The sequence below is a fragment of the Lissotriton vulgaris genome, chromosome 1_1, assembly GCF_964263255.1.
Source record: "Lissotriton vulgaris chromosome 1_1, aLisVul1.2, whole genome shotgun sequence".
NCBI lineage: Eukaryota > Metazoa > Chordata > Amphibia > Caudata > Salamandridae > Lissotriton > Lissotriton vulgaris.
Window position 1 is genome coordinate 1,258,101,241 of NC_141685.1, and position 19,149 is coordinate 1,258,120,389.

A 19,149-nucleotide genomic window follows, 5' to 3' on the forward strand; every position below is an offset into this window, starting at 1 on the left:
AGCAGTAGCCCTTTTAACAGAGTTTTCTCAGTGCCACCCGTAATAGAAAAGTAAGAGCTTCACCACCTGCATGTACTGGACCGGTACAGTAACGCAAGTCTGTCTCACTCATCATGGTGTGCGTCTGTTTTTCTCGGGTGCAAGTTCACTGCGCTGGCATTATGCCGGCTTGCATAAGATAACGTACCAATTTTCCTAAACAAGAGAGAAGAAGAATAAGACTGGTGTACTGTCATAGTCGACTGTAATGGAAGTCCATAGTGCTCGTAGAATTTGTTCCTTAAACTCCCACCAATGTTAGAGCAAGGATGAAGAAGTCGGAGGTTACATAGATACTGTCCTCAATAGTTATGTACTGTGCTTTCAATTTGCTACTTGTACTGTGACACAACTTTCTGCTCAATCATTTTGTGTTAATCTTAAGGAGCATTGGTTACAGACTATGTCTTTCTTTCTTCATATAGTTGCTCCTTCCAAATCAAACAGACCATCAAGGAGGGAGCAGGCTTGAATGGCCCGGCAACGGAGGCTGGATGCCACTGTCGCCGAATATCGGCGGCTAGTGGCCCTGGAGGAGGAGGACACGCAGTCTACCGGTACAACAACAACATCCACTGGGACAGCTGCATCCTCCTCCGTGCCCCCACGGGCTGCCAGCCAGCGCAGTGCTCCAGCGGTACGGAGCCGGGCTACCAAAGCCAACCGCCACCGTCGAGCAGCAAAGACAGCAGCTGCCCCCCACAGGATTTGCAAGGCACGCCAGCGCCGCTTATGCCTCAGAGTGTCCTACCTGGAGCAGGAGGTCCTAGCCTATAAGAACTTGATGGAGGGCCTCCGCTTCGACCATGCCACCCTCCGCAAGGAGCATGATGCCCTGGCCGCTAAAGTCAACAGCACCCTGCCGTAGTGTCCCTTGCCCCTTTTTTAGAGACTTTTGGGGGGTGGGAATTGGGAGTTGGGTTGTTTTTGGGACTTTTGAAGGACAATCATTGGGGTTAGGGAAGGTCTTGCGGGAGATTATTTTGTTAGGGCTACAAAAATATACTTTTTGAAACTTTATCTGACCATGCCTGTTTTTTACTGCTTTTGAGTCTGGTGGGTGGGGGTTTAACAGTAAGTTTGTTTTCCTGAATAGTCCTAGGACTTTAGTAGTACTACCGTCAATCTCTCGTCTCTCCTAATACTCAATTATACTACCTCCAACCAAACTCTTATCTTACCTGTAATTTGTGTTTGAAAGTAGGGCTAGGCCCAGGGCTGGCTCCACGGGAAATGGAGATTAAGGTTGGCAATCCTGGGCGGATGAAATGTCCTCCTCATTGCGGTGGTACTAGTGGTGTGACACAGTGGCAGTTGCATGCCTATGGAAAAAAAGAAAATGAAACCTGGTTTGTCCTTACTGTAGCATTACAACGGTACTATAGAGAATATAGCAGGTGACAGTACACTAGAACAGTGCCACAATGTAGCCTAACAAATGGTAAAGTATTGAAAGTAGAACTTGTACTTGTGTTGGATTTCTTTGACATTGGCTACTACTACAAGAAATAGTACTGAAGCTGAGTAAGTCTAGAATATATCCTCGGATTCCTTCACCAGCCTGTTGCTATGACCTTATCCTCCCCAGCAAGTGTGTGGAATTATTGATGTCATTTAGTCACACATCAAGCAAAACCACACAGCCCGGGGGAAGAGGGTTAGGGTTTGGAAAATGGATGGGAATGGAGGTTTCTTTTTGAGTAGGTTTTGTTGAGAGAAGAAAAAAAAAGCACAGCATGGACAAACAATAATTGAAGATAAAGAAATCTTTGGGTACAAAGCTAACCATTAATCTTTTAAGTGACATAAAGGAAGTGCATGCACTACTGCATGCATTGTTACTGAAAAGTAAGTAGTACTAGAATGCGACAGTACAGGGCTACAGCGTTTTTACTTGCCTATCTCTGCACTCAGAGAAACACTTCTTACATTAAATTAGGTTTAAAAAATAGCCGAAGTAAAACCTATAGAATGGCTGTAGGGATCAATTTAGAAGCAGAGAGAGATCCAAGAAATGCAGTCACACTCATAGAAGAAAACAATGGATACAGGACTGTATCTGTATGTTGTTGTAGTTGTCCTGTTGAATTTGGTAAGTAAGTTGCATGCAGCAAACAATTCCTCTTATTAGCGGCACTCCTCCATTCCAGCTGACGCTTCGTCCATCAATGTTGGTGACCAGAAGACACCCTGTCCACTGCCGGCCTGGCGGATGCTGAATTGCGGCTCACTAATGTGAAGCCTGACTCCATCCTTTTTTCCCCATTGCACAGACTGAAACCCGGCCTGTAATTATTGAACGAAAAACAGGAAGTGATATATTACAACACCACTGATAAATAAATATAAGGTATGTACGCTGTGTAGTGCAAAAAGTAACACTTTGATTTTCCTAATAGACAGTATAATATTTTTGAAAGTGCCTACTCTGTCTGAGTTACCTTTTGAAGGATAAATAAGTATGGGCAAATTAATTTAGCGGATCTTTCCCCTCGAGCTAGGTGTACTGTAAACTGTGTTTTAGAACAAAATTAGACCTTCCCAGCGGTGCTCCCACCCAGACCCTTACTAAAGCCCGTCGCAAAAATGTAGAAGACCCCCAATAAGATCTCAAAAAATGAGGCCTAGCAGAAAACTGGTGACAAAACGTACATTGAAAGTAAAGGTAGGCCCAAATACCCCCTTACCCACCGTGGATTGTATTCAAACCACTTGCAAGCAAGCAAAAGTATCCACAACGCTCCAAGACTCGAAAACGCCCCCACCCAAACACATGCAATAGAAATACTGCTAACCCTAATGAGCCCTAAGTTAAGAATAGTGGCAAAGGCTTTCTTCAAGTATGCCAAATCCCCCCTTTCCCACCATGGATTTTCTTCAAATGACTTGCAACCAAAATTACACATTCTCTCGAGTGCTCCAAGACCCCAGAACTCAGTTGCAAAAATCTAGAACACCCCGAAACACATGCAATCCTACTGCTAGGGCTAACCCTAACGAACCCTAAGTTACAAAAAGTGCCAAAAGGCTTTTCCTTATGGATTTTGTCCAAACCACTTCTATCCGGTATTAGACCTTCCCAGGAATGCCCCAAGACCCGCCAACCCACCCGCCAAAAAGCACAACACCCCCAAACAGCCAAAAAGGAAAATCTCATACTTACAATATTTCTCGGCCTTCGGTCAAAACGTGCTGTGCAGCTTGGTCATAACTCCCGTTTTCCACCAAGGATTTCCTGAAAAGCAAATGCAATCAAGATTAGACTGTCCCAGCAGTGCTCCCAGACCCCAAAACTCACCCACAAACACTCGGAACCCCCCCAAAGAAAGAGCACCTAAAAGGCAAGCAAGTCAGCAAAAACGCCAAAAGATTTCCGCCTCCGATTTGGTCCAAACCACTTTTATCCGGTATTAGAGCTTCCCAGCAATGGCCCCAGAGCCGTCAACCCAGGAGAAAACTAGTAGAAGACCCCCAAACAGCCAAAAAGCAAAAGTACAAAAATGGGGACTTAGTAATTTTCTTGCCAATTTCCAAAATCACTCCGCGCGCGCTCTGCAGCTAGGCCCTAACTCCCCTCTGCCACCATGGATTTGCTTCAAACCTCTTGCAAACTAAAGTATCCATAGCCAGCAGTGCTCCCAGACCTCGAAACCCACCCACAAACACCAGGATGCCCCCCAAACAGGCCCCCTAAAATGCGACATTGAGCAAAATGTCAGAAATAGCAAAAAAAAATTCTGCATGGATTTTGTCCCAACCACTTCTATCCGGTATTAGACCTTCCCAGGAATGCCCCAAGACCCGCCAACCCACACGCCAAAAAGCACAACACCCCCAAACAGCCAAAAAGGAAAATCTCATACTTACAATATTTCTCAGCCTTCGGTCCAAACGCGCTGTGCAGCTAGGTCATAACTCCCGTTTTCCACCACGGATATCCTGAAAAGCAAATGCAATCAAGATTAGACTGTCCAAGCAGTGCTCCCAGACCCCAAAACTCACCCACAAACACCCGGAACCCCCCAAAGAGCACCTCAAAGGCAAGCAAGTCAGCAAAAACACCAAAAAATGTCCGCCTCCGATTTGGTCCAAACCACTTTTATCCGGTATTAGAGCTTCCCAGCAATGGCCCCAGAGCCGTCAACTCACCCGCAAAGAAGTAGAACACCCCCACAAGTGCTGAGTCTTTCTTCATTGGGCGTAATCCAGCCCTCTGCTTTGAGGGAAATAGGAATCTGGAGGAGGAGGATAGAGGAGCATGTTCTTCTGAACTTGTGAACCTGAGGAATGCAGACTGCGGCACCTTTAAATCAATAAGCAAACAAGTGAAGACAGTTCTACTGATGGGCTTGTTTTTGTGATTAGGTGATTAAAGTTTGAATTATATTAACTGTGCACAACAAAGAAAGACAGACACACAGGAATAAAAGTGAATAAGGACGAAAAAGAAAGTTATTGATTCACTGTCTCATTTTCAGGGCTCAGTGTCAGGGAATAAGAATAAGGCTTCGTCATCATACTCTGCGAATTCAGGCAGGGTGAGCTCAGTGTCACCTAACAGAGAAGAAATTCCCTCATCTACGTTGCTGTCCACCTCGTCTTCATCCGGCGTGCTTTCTCGTACTTTGTAATCAGGTGGTATTAGGTGCTGATTCATCTTGATCATTGTTAACCTCTCCACATTTTTGGGCGAGAGGCGGCTCCGTTTGGGAGTTACAATGCCACCAGCAGCACTGAAAACACGTTCAGAAGACACGCTTGCGAGTGGGCAAAACAAGTAGTTTAAAGCCAGGTTGGAGAGCTGTGGCCACAATTCTTTTTTCCCATGCCAATACGCCAATGGGTCAGCATTAACATAGACCTCTGTTGAGTCATTCAGATAGTCCTGCACCATCAACTCAAGGTCCTCCAAGGTTCCTCCACTTTGCTTAGCTTTTGCTGTGACCTTTTGAGAACCAAACCCAAGCCGAGTTAGCCAATCCTCTTCAGCATCCAATGTTACTGTTGTGTCTGGTGCATATGATCCGGTTGCCGGTGTCTTTAAAGGCTGAGAGATCACTTGTGCCACAGCCACAGGTGCAGAAGTGGATTGTTTTGACTGGGGATGGCCTGCTGATGCTGATGCTGATGTACTGACTTTTCCTTCAATGAGCTGCCATTCTCTTTCAAACCTCTTGGCTGACAAGGCTAGCCAATGTTTGTACTTTGTAACATCTTCATCAGCAAAAGCAAAGAATGCTCGGCCTGCCAGCGCCTTTTTGTAGCGTGGATCCAGAATAGTAGCACAAATGTGATGCTGTTCTGAGTGGATCATTTTAAGACGTTCTTCACCTTGTAGGCGCTCTAATAATTTCTCCACCAAAACAAAAGGGTCTTGGTTTTTTTTCATCTTTTTGACACACAGAAGACACCGCCTTCAGTTGGTGCTCCAGCATGTACAACAATGGGATAGCTTTTCCCAAATTACAGTCCTCCTTGCTGACTGCACGCGTGAAGACCTCAAAAGGACGAAGGATGTCTGTCAGGCTTTTAACTATTTCCCATTGCGCCGCATCTATCCTCAGATCCTCCTGAGCTGTACCCTGTTTTAAGAAATAGTGATCGAGTACCGTATACTGCTCATACAGACGCTCAAGCATGTAGAAGGTTGAGTTCCAACGTGTTGTCACCTCCTGGATGAGTGCTTTCACTGGCATTCGACGTTCATGTAGAAGGCTCCTCAGATGCTTCCGGGCCTTAAAAGAATGGCTGAAATGGTTGCGCATTTTTCGGCAGGTGTCCACTACCTCGCACGCTGGATTGTCTTTATCACTCAAGAATTTTTTAACAACCAGGTTTATACAGTGCGCCAAACACGGCACTCTGAAATAGTGACCCAGCTCCATGGCCTTAACTACATTGGCGCCATTATCCGTGGAAACATAACCAATCTGGTGTTTTTTGGGGGACAGCCAGTGAAGGACCTTTGTGTTAAACTCATCCAAAATGTTTTGTGCTGTGTGACGTTTCTCCAAGCTAAACATGGCTAGTGTTGCATGTTTCTGAGCAGCTTTAAAAACTTGGTCCGGGTCAACACCTGCGTTTAGCTTTGCTTTAACCCCTGAAAAAGAGACCCAGTGTGCAGTGATGCACATGTAATCAGCGTCTGCGCCACTGGTCCACATGTCTGTTGTCAGATGTATAGTGTGAACAGCACTCTTCTGCAAAGCCGCCCCAATCACCTCTACCACATCTTCATGTAGTGCTGGAACCGCAACTCGGCAAAATTGAACCGGCTAAGAACCTTCCATTTAGGGCAGAGCGCTGCCACTAATTCTAGAAAACCAATCCCTTCTACAAAAGAAAAAGGGAGAAGGTCCAGAGCTAGCATTTTAGCCAGCTTAGTGTTATACAGACGCATCAGTGGGTGGTTGCGTTCATATGGCGCTTCTGTAAACAACATGGTTCTAATGTTGCCCTGGACCAAGTATTTACGGGATGATGATGATGATGACTTCTTCGACCCAGTTACGCTCGCTGATGAACTTTTTCGCATTGGTGTCTCACTCTCTCCCACACTCTTAGTGTGGCTCACATGGGGTGTGCTGCTGACAGGGGTACTGGGTGTAAGTGAAGTGTTTGACACGTCTTCTTCCTCCTCGTCATCATCAGATGAAACATCAACGTTTTCTTGACTTGCAATTCTGGCTTCCTTGATCTCCTTTAGGTGCGCAAACCATTGGACAGCGTGCTGTCTCTCAAGATGACCTCTCTGGCCTCCGGTACCATACTTGGTACCAAACTTACCATGACTAACTGCATGCTTACAAATGCTACAAATGGCGAGGTTTTCCTTTTTTGGGCAAACACTAAAGAAGTCCCAAACTGCGGACTTGAAATGTCTTTGGGGGCCGGAGAAGGCGGCGATACTGGTGGTGGTGGTCCTGCTGCTAATGCCAGATGAAGTGGAGGATATGGATTGCCGAACTTTAGTATGTTTTTCACTTTCACCACCACTAATTGAGGTCGAGGTGGATGGAGGTCCCTTCTGGCGAGGAAGAAATATGGAAGCGGTACGTGTTGGTGTACTAGTTAACTCCAATGATTGTGGTGTTTCTTCCATTGCCTCCTCGTCGACAACATCATCACGCTCAGCAACTTCTCGGGCTAGGGTCAAAATGTCTGTTTGCTGCATGCCCGCTGGGGCTGCAGTGACCTTTATGATGACTGGGTCATCGTCGTGACAGTCTTCATCAGCAGCAGTATCCGCAGCTTCTTGTTGAGCCTCATCACACTCCATAACTATGAGTTTTTCGACGACCTTTTTTTTACACTTAACTACCTTTGTCAGATCATGGTGTGCCTCACTCTCAGACGGCAGTGATGGTTCCCAATTTTGATCCGTATCATCAGAAGGAGGTGGGCTTGAAGAAGATGTAGACACCACCCTTGATCTTTTCCTTGCTAGAGATGTGGAAGACAATGAATGATCATCAGGAGGAGTGGCTTCCTTAAATGATACCTCGGCTTGATTGTCGATTTCCTGATGTGCCCCTACTTCGGGAGGAACAACTATTGTGGGCACTTGTGACCCTCCATGCACCTCTGCTTGCGCACCTCCTTGCGCTGCCTCTCCTTCCACATGTACTTGGGCTTGTACTTGCACATGTGGTTGTTGTTGCGGCTGTGGTTGTTCAACACTCGTCAGATGAGTTACAACATCCTGTGTTGATTGAGGGACATTGCTGCTACTTTCTTGCGATGAGCCAACATCACTGGTCGATGGTGATGGAACAACTAGACTAAGTGCCTCTGCAGCACTCAAGGGCTTGGACTTAAGGTGGAGTGGTGGTGGTGGTGGCACTGAGCCCAATGGAGCGGGGGTGCTGCTCCCAGCTTGGTCCTCAGCAGATCCCGCTGCTGCTGCAGGCGTACTTTTTATTTTACTCCCCAAAAATGTGGCGGGCGGCACACCAGTCTCCTTGGTAACTTGCTTCTTCTGCTCCTTACTGGTAACTTTCTTGCTAGAGGAGCTACGGGGAACTTTTTTTGGGGCCATCTTCTTCAGAGCAGGTCAGAACAGCAGGCCGCAGTTGCACGAGTTGCAGAGTTGTCTGAGGCCAGACGTGACGTCGCTTGACGTTATGCTGCACACACACACCGCTGCAGGACTTCATCCTGGCACTGGTGGTTCTCTTGAGTCTTGTGCACCTAAAAGCAATGGAAGACAGAGGAACATCAGTTCAGTTATACACCCCAAAAAAATCGAAAAACACAGAAAAAGGAGCACAATCCCATGACATCCATGATGTTTAAATTCAAGACACCCCACAGAAAGACTAGGCACATGCACCACTCACTACCCCTGGTGAAAAGGCCACAACAACAGCCCAAAAAAACGAAAATCACAGAAAAATCAGCACAATCCCAAGCCCTCCATGATGTTTAAATTCAAGACACCCCACAGAAAGACTGGGCACATGCACCACTCACTACCCCTGGTGAAAAGGCCACAACAACAGCCCAAAAAAACGAAAATCACAGAAAAATCAGCACAATCCCAAGCCCTCATGATGTTTAAATTCAAGACACCCCACAGAAAGACTAGGCACATGCACCACTCACTACCCCTGGTGAAAAGGCCACAACAACAGCCAAAAAAACGAAAATCACAGAAAAATCAGCACAATCCCAAGCCCTCCATGATGTTTAAATTCAAGACACCCCACAGAAAGACTAGACCTATGCACCACTCACTACCCCTGGGCATAAAGGTTGAAAGCTAGGCAAAATGGTTGCAGACCTAAGAACACTGCCTGCATTCAAAATGGCCCCCTGCCTCGCAGCACATGGCCAGGGCCTGCCTGTAGCAGCACTCAAAATGGCCCCCACCCACATGGCCTGTCCCCATGAACACCCCAAAAAATCGAAAAACACAGAAAAATGAGCACAATCCCATGCCATCCAGGCCCTCCATGAAGTTTAAATTCAAGACACCCCACAGAAAGACTAGACACATGCACCACTCACTACCCCTGGTGAAAAGGCCACTACAACAGCCCAAAAAAACGAAAATCACAGAAAAATCAGCACAAGCCCAAGCCCTCCATGATGTTTAAATTCAAGACACCCCACAGAAAGACTAGGCACATGCACCACTCACTACCCCTGGTGAAAAGGCCACAACAACAGCCCAAAAAACAAAAATCACAGAAAAATCAGCACAATCCCAAGCCCTCCATGATGTTTAAATTCAAGACACCCCACAGAAAGACTAGGCCTATGCACCACTCACTACCCCTGGGCATAAAGGTTGCAAGCTAGGCAAAATGGTTGCAGACCTAAGAACACTGCCTGCATTCAAAATGGCCCCCTCCCTTCCAGCACATGGCCAGGGCCTGTAGCAGTACTCAAAATGGCCCCTACCCACATGGCCTGTCCCCATGAACACCCCAAAAAATCGAAAACACAGAAAAATCAGCACAATCCCATGCCATCCAGGCCCTCCATGATGTTTAAATTCAAGACACCCCACAGAAAGACTAGGCACATGCACAACTCACTACCCCTGGTGAAAAGGCCACAACACAAAAAAACGAAAATCACAGAAAAATCAGCACAATCCCAAGCCCTCCATGATGTTTAAATTCAAGACACCCCACAGAAAGACTAGGCCTATGCACCACTCGCTACCCCTGGGCATAAAGGTTGAAATCTAGGCAAAATGGTTGCAGACCTAAGAACACTGCCTGAATTCAAAATGGCCCCCTCCCTTCCAGCACATGGCCAGGGCCTGTAGCAGCACTCAAAATGGCCCCCACCCACATGGCCTGTCCCCATGAACACCCCAAAAAATCGAAAAACACAGAAAAATCAGCACAATCCCATGCCATCAAGGCCCTCCATGATGTTTAAATTCAAGACACCCCACAGAAAGACTAGGCCTATGCACCACTCACTACCCCTGGGCATAAAGGTTGAAAGCTAGGCAAAATGGTTGCAGACCTAAGAACACTGCCTGCATTCAAAATGGCCCCCTCCCTTCCAGCACATGGCCAGGGCCTGTAGCAGCACTCAAAATGGCCCCCACCCACATGGCCTGTCCCCATGAACACCCCAAAAAATCGAAAAACACAGAAAAATCAGCACAATCCCATGCCATCCAGGCCCTCCATGATGTTTAAATTCAAGACAACCCACAGAAAGACTAGGCACATGCACCACTCACTACCCCTGGTGAAAAGGCCACAACAACATCCCAAAAAAACGAAAATCACAGAAAAATCTGCACAATCCCAAGCCCTCCATGATGTTTATATTCAAGACACCCCACAGAAAGACTAGGCCTATGCACCACTCACTACCCCTGGGCATAAAGGTTGAAAGCTAGGCAAAATGGTTGCAGACCGAAGAACACTGCCTGCATTCAAAATGGCCCCCTCCCTCCCAGCACATGGCCAGGGCCTGTAGCAGCACTCAAAATGGCCCCCACCCACATGGCCTGTCCCCATGAACACCCCAAAAAATTGAAAAACACAGAAAAATCAGTACAATCCCATGCCATCCAGGCCCTCCATGATGTTTAAATTCAAGACACCCCACAGAAAGACTAGGCACATGCACCACTCACTACCCCTGGTGAAAAGGTCACAACAAGAGCCCAAAAAAACGAAAATCACAGAAAAATCAGCACAATCCCAAGCCATCCAGGCCCTCCATGATGTTTTTATTTAAGAGACCCCACAGAAAGACTTAGTCCACCCACCACTGAGTACCCCTGGGCAAAAGGCCCCAACAACAGCCCAAAAATTTAAAATTCCAAAATTGTAGTTGCAGCAACTGTAATGCCCCAAACAAACTTACTTGTGAAATTTCTAATCCAAAAGTGATCCAAAGAAAGTCAAAAAGGCCTCAAATCCAAATATCCAGCAGCATCCACAAAAAGTAATCCTTCCAGGTGAAGAATCCGAATGAAAGTGACCAGCACATGAAGAAAGCACTGGGAGGAGCCTGCTAGACAGGAACAGGAAGTTGGAGACTGTGGGGAACTTCCTTCCTCCCACCCCCCCCCAAAAATGGACTCCTTGCAAAACAAAGTGCAGGCAAATGTCAACCTGAGGAGTTATTCTGATAAAAATCATCATTTTCAGAAAGTTTATGCTGCTTGCTGGTGGATTTCTTGTGCAGAATAGCAAATTTTGTATTTTCGCGAGTGCGAGATTGTTGCTGCCTGCCGCATGTACGGGTTCGCAATTGCAAACTCCCGTGATACGTGATCACGGCGTACTCGCGTTGACAAACTCTCGCTGTGCAAGGTGGCGAGCGCGATGACGTAATCGCGGTCGCCAAACTCCCGCGGGATCTCGCAGCAAGATCCAAAATGGTACAGCACTCGCAAAATATCGAGAAAAACAACTCAGCAAACGCTGAATGACGGTAAGTGAACACCGCGCGCAGCAAAATTGTATCACCAAGAAAAAAAAATCCGCTGCGTGCGAATTTGTGGATTTTCGGTAAATTCGCAAGCGTTCGCGGATTGCGAATTTACCGAAAATCCGCAAAATCCGCGAGCAGAACGGATTTTCCACCCATGCTTAACGCAAACTATAGTAGCAGGAGCTAGTAGTGGCAGCGATGTGGTCTTTCATGGTTGATTACTGACCTAATTTTAGGACTAGATTTTTAACACATTGTTTAGGAAGAGGAGCTGCTCCCGATTGTGAGGGCCACCATTCATCAGACCAGCTAGCTGAGGCTTTCCTCATTAGCATAACCAGGATTCAACTGGAGGCAGTTCTGCGTTATCCAGCATGAGATTACAAGTATTCCGCTGGAGAACCGCAATTTCTCTGCTTCTATATTAGGGCCAATAGTAAACATAAGCTGAATATCATCAGCATATGAAATTATCTCAAAGCCTGGCTGTTTTATGATTTTTGCCCACAGTGCCATATATATGTTAAATAATGTCGGGCTTAGGCAGGAGCCCTGAGGTACACCCCTGTGTAGACAAATAAGGCCCTAACATGATAGTTTGCATTCCGTCTGACATAAAGTTCTGCAGCCACTTCAAGGCTGTCCCTTGAATGCCACAGGAAGCTAGTCTCTCCGCAAGTACTGAATGTGAGATGGTATCAAATGCCGCAGATTGATCTAGAAGAATCAGTACTACCGATCCTCCTATGTCAATTTTCTGTCTGAGCTAGTCAGTTACAGCTAGAATGGCGGTCTCGGTACTGAAGTCTGGTTAAAAACCGGATTGTGATGGATCCAGAATTTCGTTGGACTCCAGGTATAGACTTAGTTGCCCGGTGATTATACTTTCCAGCAGCTTGCCCAATAATGGTAGTAAAGAAATAAGGCAGTAGTTGCTGAGTTCTCTGGGATCCGCAGTCGGTTTCTTTAATATTGGGCGTACAAACGCTTCCTTCCATGTTATTGCAATGGTACCTGATTGAATTGAATGATTATAAATATTTAGAATTGCTGGCATGCAACTAGTGGCTAAGAGGGCCATTATCTTTGGAGGACAAAGATCTTGGGCAGAGACGGATTTTGTGGAGGAGAGTGCATTAGAAACTTCCTCAAACGTGGTTAATTCGAAACAATCTAAGGAACTACCTGCCATTTTTTCTAAGCCCTCTGGTCTAGTAGAGGCTTCAGGGTCTTGAAAGGCTATCAATGAAAAGTTAGCATAAATAATAATTATCTTTTCTTGAAAATAGATTGCTATTGAATTGCAAAAATCTTTGGTTTCCATAGGCGATTGTCTACAGACTTGAGGAGATACGAAGTCTCTTACTATATTAAAGAGGGCCTTTGGGGAATTGCTGGTGCGTTCAGTTTGGTTAATAATAAATAGACGTCCGGCTGATTTTAAGTTCAGATGATAGCTAGACAGGGATTGTTTATACCGTAGTCTGTTTTGCGGGTCTTTACTAACTCGCCAAAGTCTCTCCAATGTCTTACATTTAGATTTTTAAATCTTTAGCTCCGAAGTGTGCCAGGGGGCTGATGGTCGACGTTGGAGAGAGCCATAGTTTTTTGAGGGGATCTCGGAATCCAAAGCTGTCACAAAGGCGGTATTAAATTGTTCCAGCGTTGTGGGAGCTTCCGTATCCTTCTTTGGTGATTCCAGGTGAAAACCCTTGTTAAAGGCTTCAACAGAAATATTTCGCCATGGTATGTGCCCCACTTGTTTTTTTCCTACACTTATGTCTGAGCTCCTTGGGCACGGCTGTTGGATAGAGAACCTAATCATTGAATGATCAGTCCAAGTGAGATGGTCTGGGAGGTTACAGGTTAGATGATCAATATTAGAAAATATTAGGTCTAGCGAGAGGCCAGCTAGAAGAGTTGGGCCTCTAACTCTTTGGATGAGTCCAATCATGTCGAGAGTGGAGAGAAGTTTATTGACCTCAGGGTTCGTATATTTTCACCATGAAAATTAAAAAACCCCCAACAAATTAAATGTATTTGAGAAGAGCACATGTATAGCACTTAGTTCTATCAGTTGGTCCGTGAAATTGGTCTTAGGTCCTGGAGGACGGTATATAATGCTCTGTTCCAACAATCTGTAGGTGACGTAATAATCTTTAAAATTCCCAGTTCTATGCTTTCATTACTTAAAATGGTGATTCAATTCACAGCGAGATGATTTTTGAAAGCTATGGCTATCCCGCCTCCTGTTTTTCCCTCCCTAGTCAGTAAGTGTAATCTCCAAGAAAGCATCTGATAAAATGAGAAAAGATGCCTTCTGGAGCTGGGATAGATACAAGAGAATTCCCAAGATGTCTGCCAAAAGGCGACCTTCAGTATAACATACTATGAAGGCAGATTTAGAATGTACGGAGTCCACTCACTCAAAAACGCGCGCTTCACCTGAACTTTCTGAGGAGTAGGAAGCTCCTTGGCTATCTCCGGTGCAAAAAGCTAGTCAGGGAAGTTTGTCGTGTTTCCTGACATTTAGAGACTCATCACGTTCAAATTCTGGTTCCAAGTAGAATAGTGTTGCCGTCCAGAGCAGTGTCAGACGGTTTCTTGTTTAAATGTTTATCTCTCAGTAATCCTGTACGCCCGCTAGGTGAAGCAGTTTCCAGTTTTCGTGAGGGGGTTTAGCATCTCAGTTAATGCGCATGACATAAATAGGTATTTATTAGAATCCGCACCAGTTCCGGGTCCCCATTCCTTCGATAATCTACCACCACATAGAGGTCAAAAGTGTTAAGGGTTTTCATGAGTAAATTAGCAATAAGGCTCTATGTAGCTTCTGCAATAAGGTTTATTAAAGTCTAGAATCTGTTAAAAAACCCTTAGGAGTAATACCATGAGAGCAAGTAAATACTTTCCAGTCCGTAGATACCAAGTCCAGGTTGCATCTCACTCCTTACTAGCCGAAGGTGATTTGTTACCTAAAAGTAAAGAAAAAAAAGAAAAGAAAATTAAACAGAATACTTCCTAGTAGTTGCAAAAAAGAAAAAAAGAAGATTCACCAAAGCAGCATATCACTACAATAAAATCTTCACGAAAGAAGTAAAATAGAAGAGAGGCATTGGTCACACCTAATTGGGGTAGGTACATTGCATGGAGGTTAAGGTTGTTTCCTCTTGTTATCACTACTGCATAAGAACTGAGAAGAGTTATGGTCTAGTAAGTTGTTGCATGTCACTATTTTACAGATCTTCGTACCCTTTCAAAAAAGTGCTCGCTAAAGACTAAATTCAGTGTGAGAGAAGCGCAGGGAGAAAAGGAGAAGAACCTGAAGAAAGGCGTGGCTGTCTCTTTTCTGTTCCATCCCCTGTCCCCCCTTTAAGTTCCTCAGTCTCTCTAGATATAATTGGAGGGCTGGGAAAGTTGGAGAGAGGCATTGGGAACTGATGTTGTTCTGCTCCTGTGCATTAAGTGGGTGCACCTGACACATAATATTGTCATTAGGAGAGGATGGGCCCATTTCATCAAGGACAAATGCAGTGAAAAAAACATGAAAGTCCTGTTGTTATCTGCTTTTCAATGAACTACCTGATTTTGTGTCAGAAGTGGTACATACAAAGTCCAAGATTCTGATGCAAAGAGATGTAACCAGAATGCACCTTGAAAGTGGAGAGGGAGAAGGCTGGACAGGCCTTAGACTAAGATATTTACGCCAATATATATATAGATTCATGCACCACTACTGTGGAATAACCTGAATTGAAGCATGAGGTTTTCATTTTTTGCCTAGAGGACATGACCGAGTTTCAGTGCCCAAGCAGATTTCCAGGCTAGTAGAGCACCACTCTTAAATGCCCTCAATGGAGGAACTAGCCCAAAAAGAATTCAAACAACTTGGCCTGTTTAAACTACACAGTGGGAATGGCCTACTACATAACTATCTGCTTGGGGGATGAAATCTACTTTAGTCCTGAGTTTGTCAGGACACAAGGGGACCTCATCGCCCCAGCAGCAGTGCGCCAAGAGGCGCGTTTGCAGAGTGGTGTAAAAAGGGGCGTGGCATCTGACAACCTCTCAGCAATCTGACTGTGTGGGGATTACTAGAGGTAACAGGTGGGCTAGTTGAGCGGCCCCCACCTGAGCCGTTTTCGGCCCCCATCCCCTGGGCATGGCCATCTGTTTGGGGACCGCAGGGGAGCATGAAGCACCCGCGATCAGGCCGCGTCCCACCTCCTGCGGGAGCCAGCATTACTTTTTACCCTCGGGGAGCTGCTGACATGCAACTCCCTGGGGGTAAAAAGCTAAGTGCTCCACTCCACCTCATGGCACGGAGCCCGGTATCTTCAGAAGTGGATCAGCTTCTATCTGCCTTCCAGATCCCTGCGCTCTTCTACCCAGGCCAGGGCAGTCACCCCCGTAATCCGACGTGCCCGCTGTCGAGGGCGTTCCTTCAAACATCTTGCCCCTCGGCTATGGAACGCTCTTCCTTTTTCTCTCAGATCCAACACCAATCTGCTGGCTTTCAGGAGGGATTTGAAGACCCTGCTTTTCACGCAATAATCCGCTCTTTTATGAACCAGGCTCTTTCTCTCGCTCGTTCCTCTTCTTTGGGTCCGTGAGGTTCTTTCAGCGCCGGGACACTCTTCGGAGTAGCCGTGCGCTATAAAAGTACCCCCTTAACATATAAAGGTACCCCCTTTGAACAATTGAAAGCAAAATGCTCTCACTAGTTCAAAGTGCAGCCCTTGTTTGCTATGGGATGGTGGGAACACACATCAAACTGCAATGTCCCAAGCTTGGGCTCCACAGGACATTGGTGGAGCTGGCCCTGGGGAGTCACAGTCCCCAGGGCCATTTACGGCTCCAGAAGGAGGCCGCCCTCCAACAATATTAAAGCCCGGGGACGTGGTGGACCCCGGGGCTGTGTGGGGGGGCTTGAGCTCCCCACATTTTATTTTCTAATACAGCCCAATGGAAATGGTGGTCCCCAGGGCTCCGTGGAGAGGTTGAAGCGCGTCACACATCTTTTCAATGTATCCACGGGGAGTTGGTGGTCCTGAGGCTGCATGGGGGGCAGGAACCCCCTCATGCCTTTATTTAAAAAATAAAGCCCTGGGGAGGTTGCGGTCCTTGGAGCTGCAGAGGCCAGCGCGGGCTCCTGCATGTATGATCAATGCCTCTGGAATCTGGCCAACCCAGGGGCCTAATTAAACGAAGTGCGGGAGGCCACGCTTTGCTTTTTAAAAAATGTTCAGCCGGATTCGCGGTCCAATATGAATCCCCGCGATTGTATTTTAATATAATGCTTATTTTGGCCCTGGGAGTCCCTATGGGACACCCTGAGCAGGCCTAGGGGGTCAGGGTGTTTCTACCCTGCCCCCTTTTCTTAATTTGTTATTTTTTTATGTTTTCCTCGTGACTCGGTTCAACCGAGTCACAAGATAGCTGCCAACACTTCCTGGTTGGCACTGTTGGCAGCCAATCAGGTCGCAGGCACGAGATTGGGAGGGTTCACAGATCTTCCACGGCCATATATTTATATCTGAGAATTGTTTACATTTCCCAGGAACTACTGGACAGATTTACACCATTTAATAAAAAGAGTGCTTTCTGAGCAAGAGCTACCTTTTTGCCAAAATTGGTGTAATTCTGTTAAGCAGTTCAGGCTGTAGCCATGTCTAAAGTTTCCTATGGAAATTAACATGGCGAAAAAGCATTTTGTGACCAGCCCCCCCCCCCCTTTTCCTCAGCCCTCTCTTGACGAATCACCCCAAAACTTTCAACACAACAGCTGAGTGAGCCATTCGTTTTGAAAATGTTGCAGATGCTTTTTGAATAGGAACAAGGTCCTATTCTAACTATAACTACCTATTATAAATGCACACATATATACATATATATCCGATTTAGAAAGAGCACAGCGCTCCAAGGCAGCTCATTTATACAACAAAAATCTACTGAACATAGGCATTGGACCATCTTGAAATATGCAGGTTCATATAAACATCAGTTAAATTTGAGATTCACATATTTAAATTAACTCAAATCAAAACAATCTCTTTGCCCAAATCATTGCAATGTGTGTATGCATTCCAAATAACACATAAGTATTTCTATATTAATAAAGTTACACTAGCCGACATTTTGATTGGTTCTAATACTTCATATGCACATTAACAATACTCCTAGTGACTTAATGACACATATACAGCCCAAGTGGGCATGTAATTTAATTTCAAGCATTTATACCCTCACAAATAAAATTAATGCAAATACTCGAATCCAAATCAAAAACAGTTCTTCATATTATGTTGTTTATTTTATGTAGCTTAATATATTGCTTGGGCTAGCCAGAGCGCTTTCTATAAGGCCTGTTTGGGATACATAGGCACTTGCCATTTCCAAAGGGAGGAGATTAAGTGGTCTCTCCAAACGAAACAAAGCTTATGTTGCTCAATTAGATGTACATGTGTGCTAATCCATAGTTCTGTGTCTGTTTCTGTAGCCTGTGTGTGCGTGTACAGTATAAACTGTCTGTAAAATCTTGCAGGACAAAACAGGCACCTTCATACTCTGTGATGTTACCTAACTCCTGGAAGCTCCTTATAAGTAATTAAAATGAGATTAATGACATACAGTTAAATACGTGATGAATACGCAGAATATTTATAAGGAAGATAAGCTGAATTTCCTGTGATTAAGTATGTTACACCTGAGGGCGTTTGCCAGGAATTAAGTTGCAAATTACCGAACTTTTTAAATTAAGAAATCAGAGGACCAGTAAGATTCGTGTTCAGCCTTTTTACATTTTGATGTTTAACGTCTCTTTCTTTAATATCCTATAGGTTTTCTCAGATCACTGCCCTTACCTGATGGGCCCCATTGAATACCTGAAGGACTTTGTCACCCCTGACACAGACATTAAGGTTAGACACTTTAATCATCTTCACGGGGAACCCCCTTCTACTCTGATGTGTTTTTCTTGCTTTCATCACGTTTCAGTCACTATGGAGACTACATTAAATCTGTGATTTATGTCAACAGGCGAGGTGGAGGAATTGTCAATTTATTCTGCAGTCCCTTTAGGTGTTTAGAGAGAGTGTGTGTGCAAGGACATCTTAGAAGCGCCTAGGCTGTTGCATGCCATGGCATTCGTTGTAATGCTTGTAATAGAATGAATACCATTGCTTTTGTTAATATATACTTTGCACATTCATAGATTGCTAGGGTATTCAGTGCAGTAGCAAGCAAGCTGCCTGTGAAATGAGCTATGAATTAAATGTTCCTTAATGATATGGATTAGTTGGGCTATATATAGCCTGAACACAAAAGACCTCCGATATAATGTTGTGACTGTTAACCACATTGAAGGTATGCTAATGGCATTTTTAAAGATGTTTCAGACCAATCAAAATGTCATCACAGGTTATCTTGCTCTGAAAAATGTATTTCTGGTGATTGCCGTTTTAAAGGATTACGCGGTGTTTGCCATTCCTGTTTTCTACAAAGGCCATCTGCCACCCTAGGCTGCGTCTCTCATCTCTTAAGTGGGGAGATGCACGGGGCCAGGGAGTGAGCCGGGCCTACACTTTATACAGGGGTCCCCAAACCGGTCCTGGAGGGCCGGATCCATGCCAGATTTTTGGGATATCCCCATTGAGAGATACATGTAGTTTTTTGAAAAATCTGGCATGGATCCGG

At 45.4% G+C, this 19,149-nt stretch overlaps 1 protein-coding gene across 1 annotated transcript in view; it reads left to right on the forward strand.

Moving 5' to 3' along the window:
* Positions 1-19,149, forward strand: part of NCKAP1L (NCK associated protein 1 like) — a 1,717,783-nt gene that overhangs the window by 1,054,988 nt on the left and 643,646 nt on the right. The window contains exon 26 of the mRNA XM_086964598.1: positions 18,294-18,374. Coding sequence (XP_086820724.1) covers positions 18,294-18,374 — 81 coding nt within the window. The remainder of the gene's footprint in view (positions 1-18,293; positions 18,375-19,149) is intronic.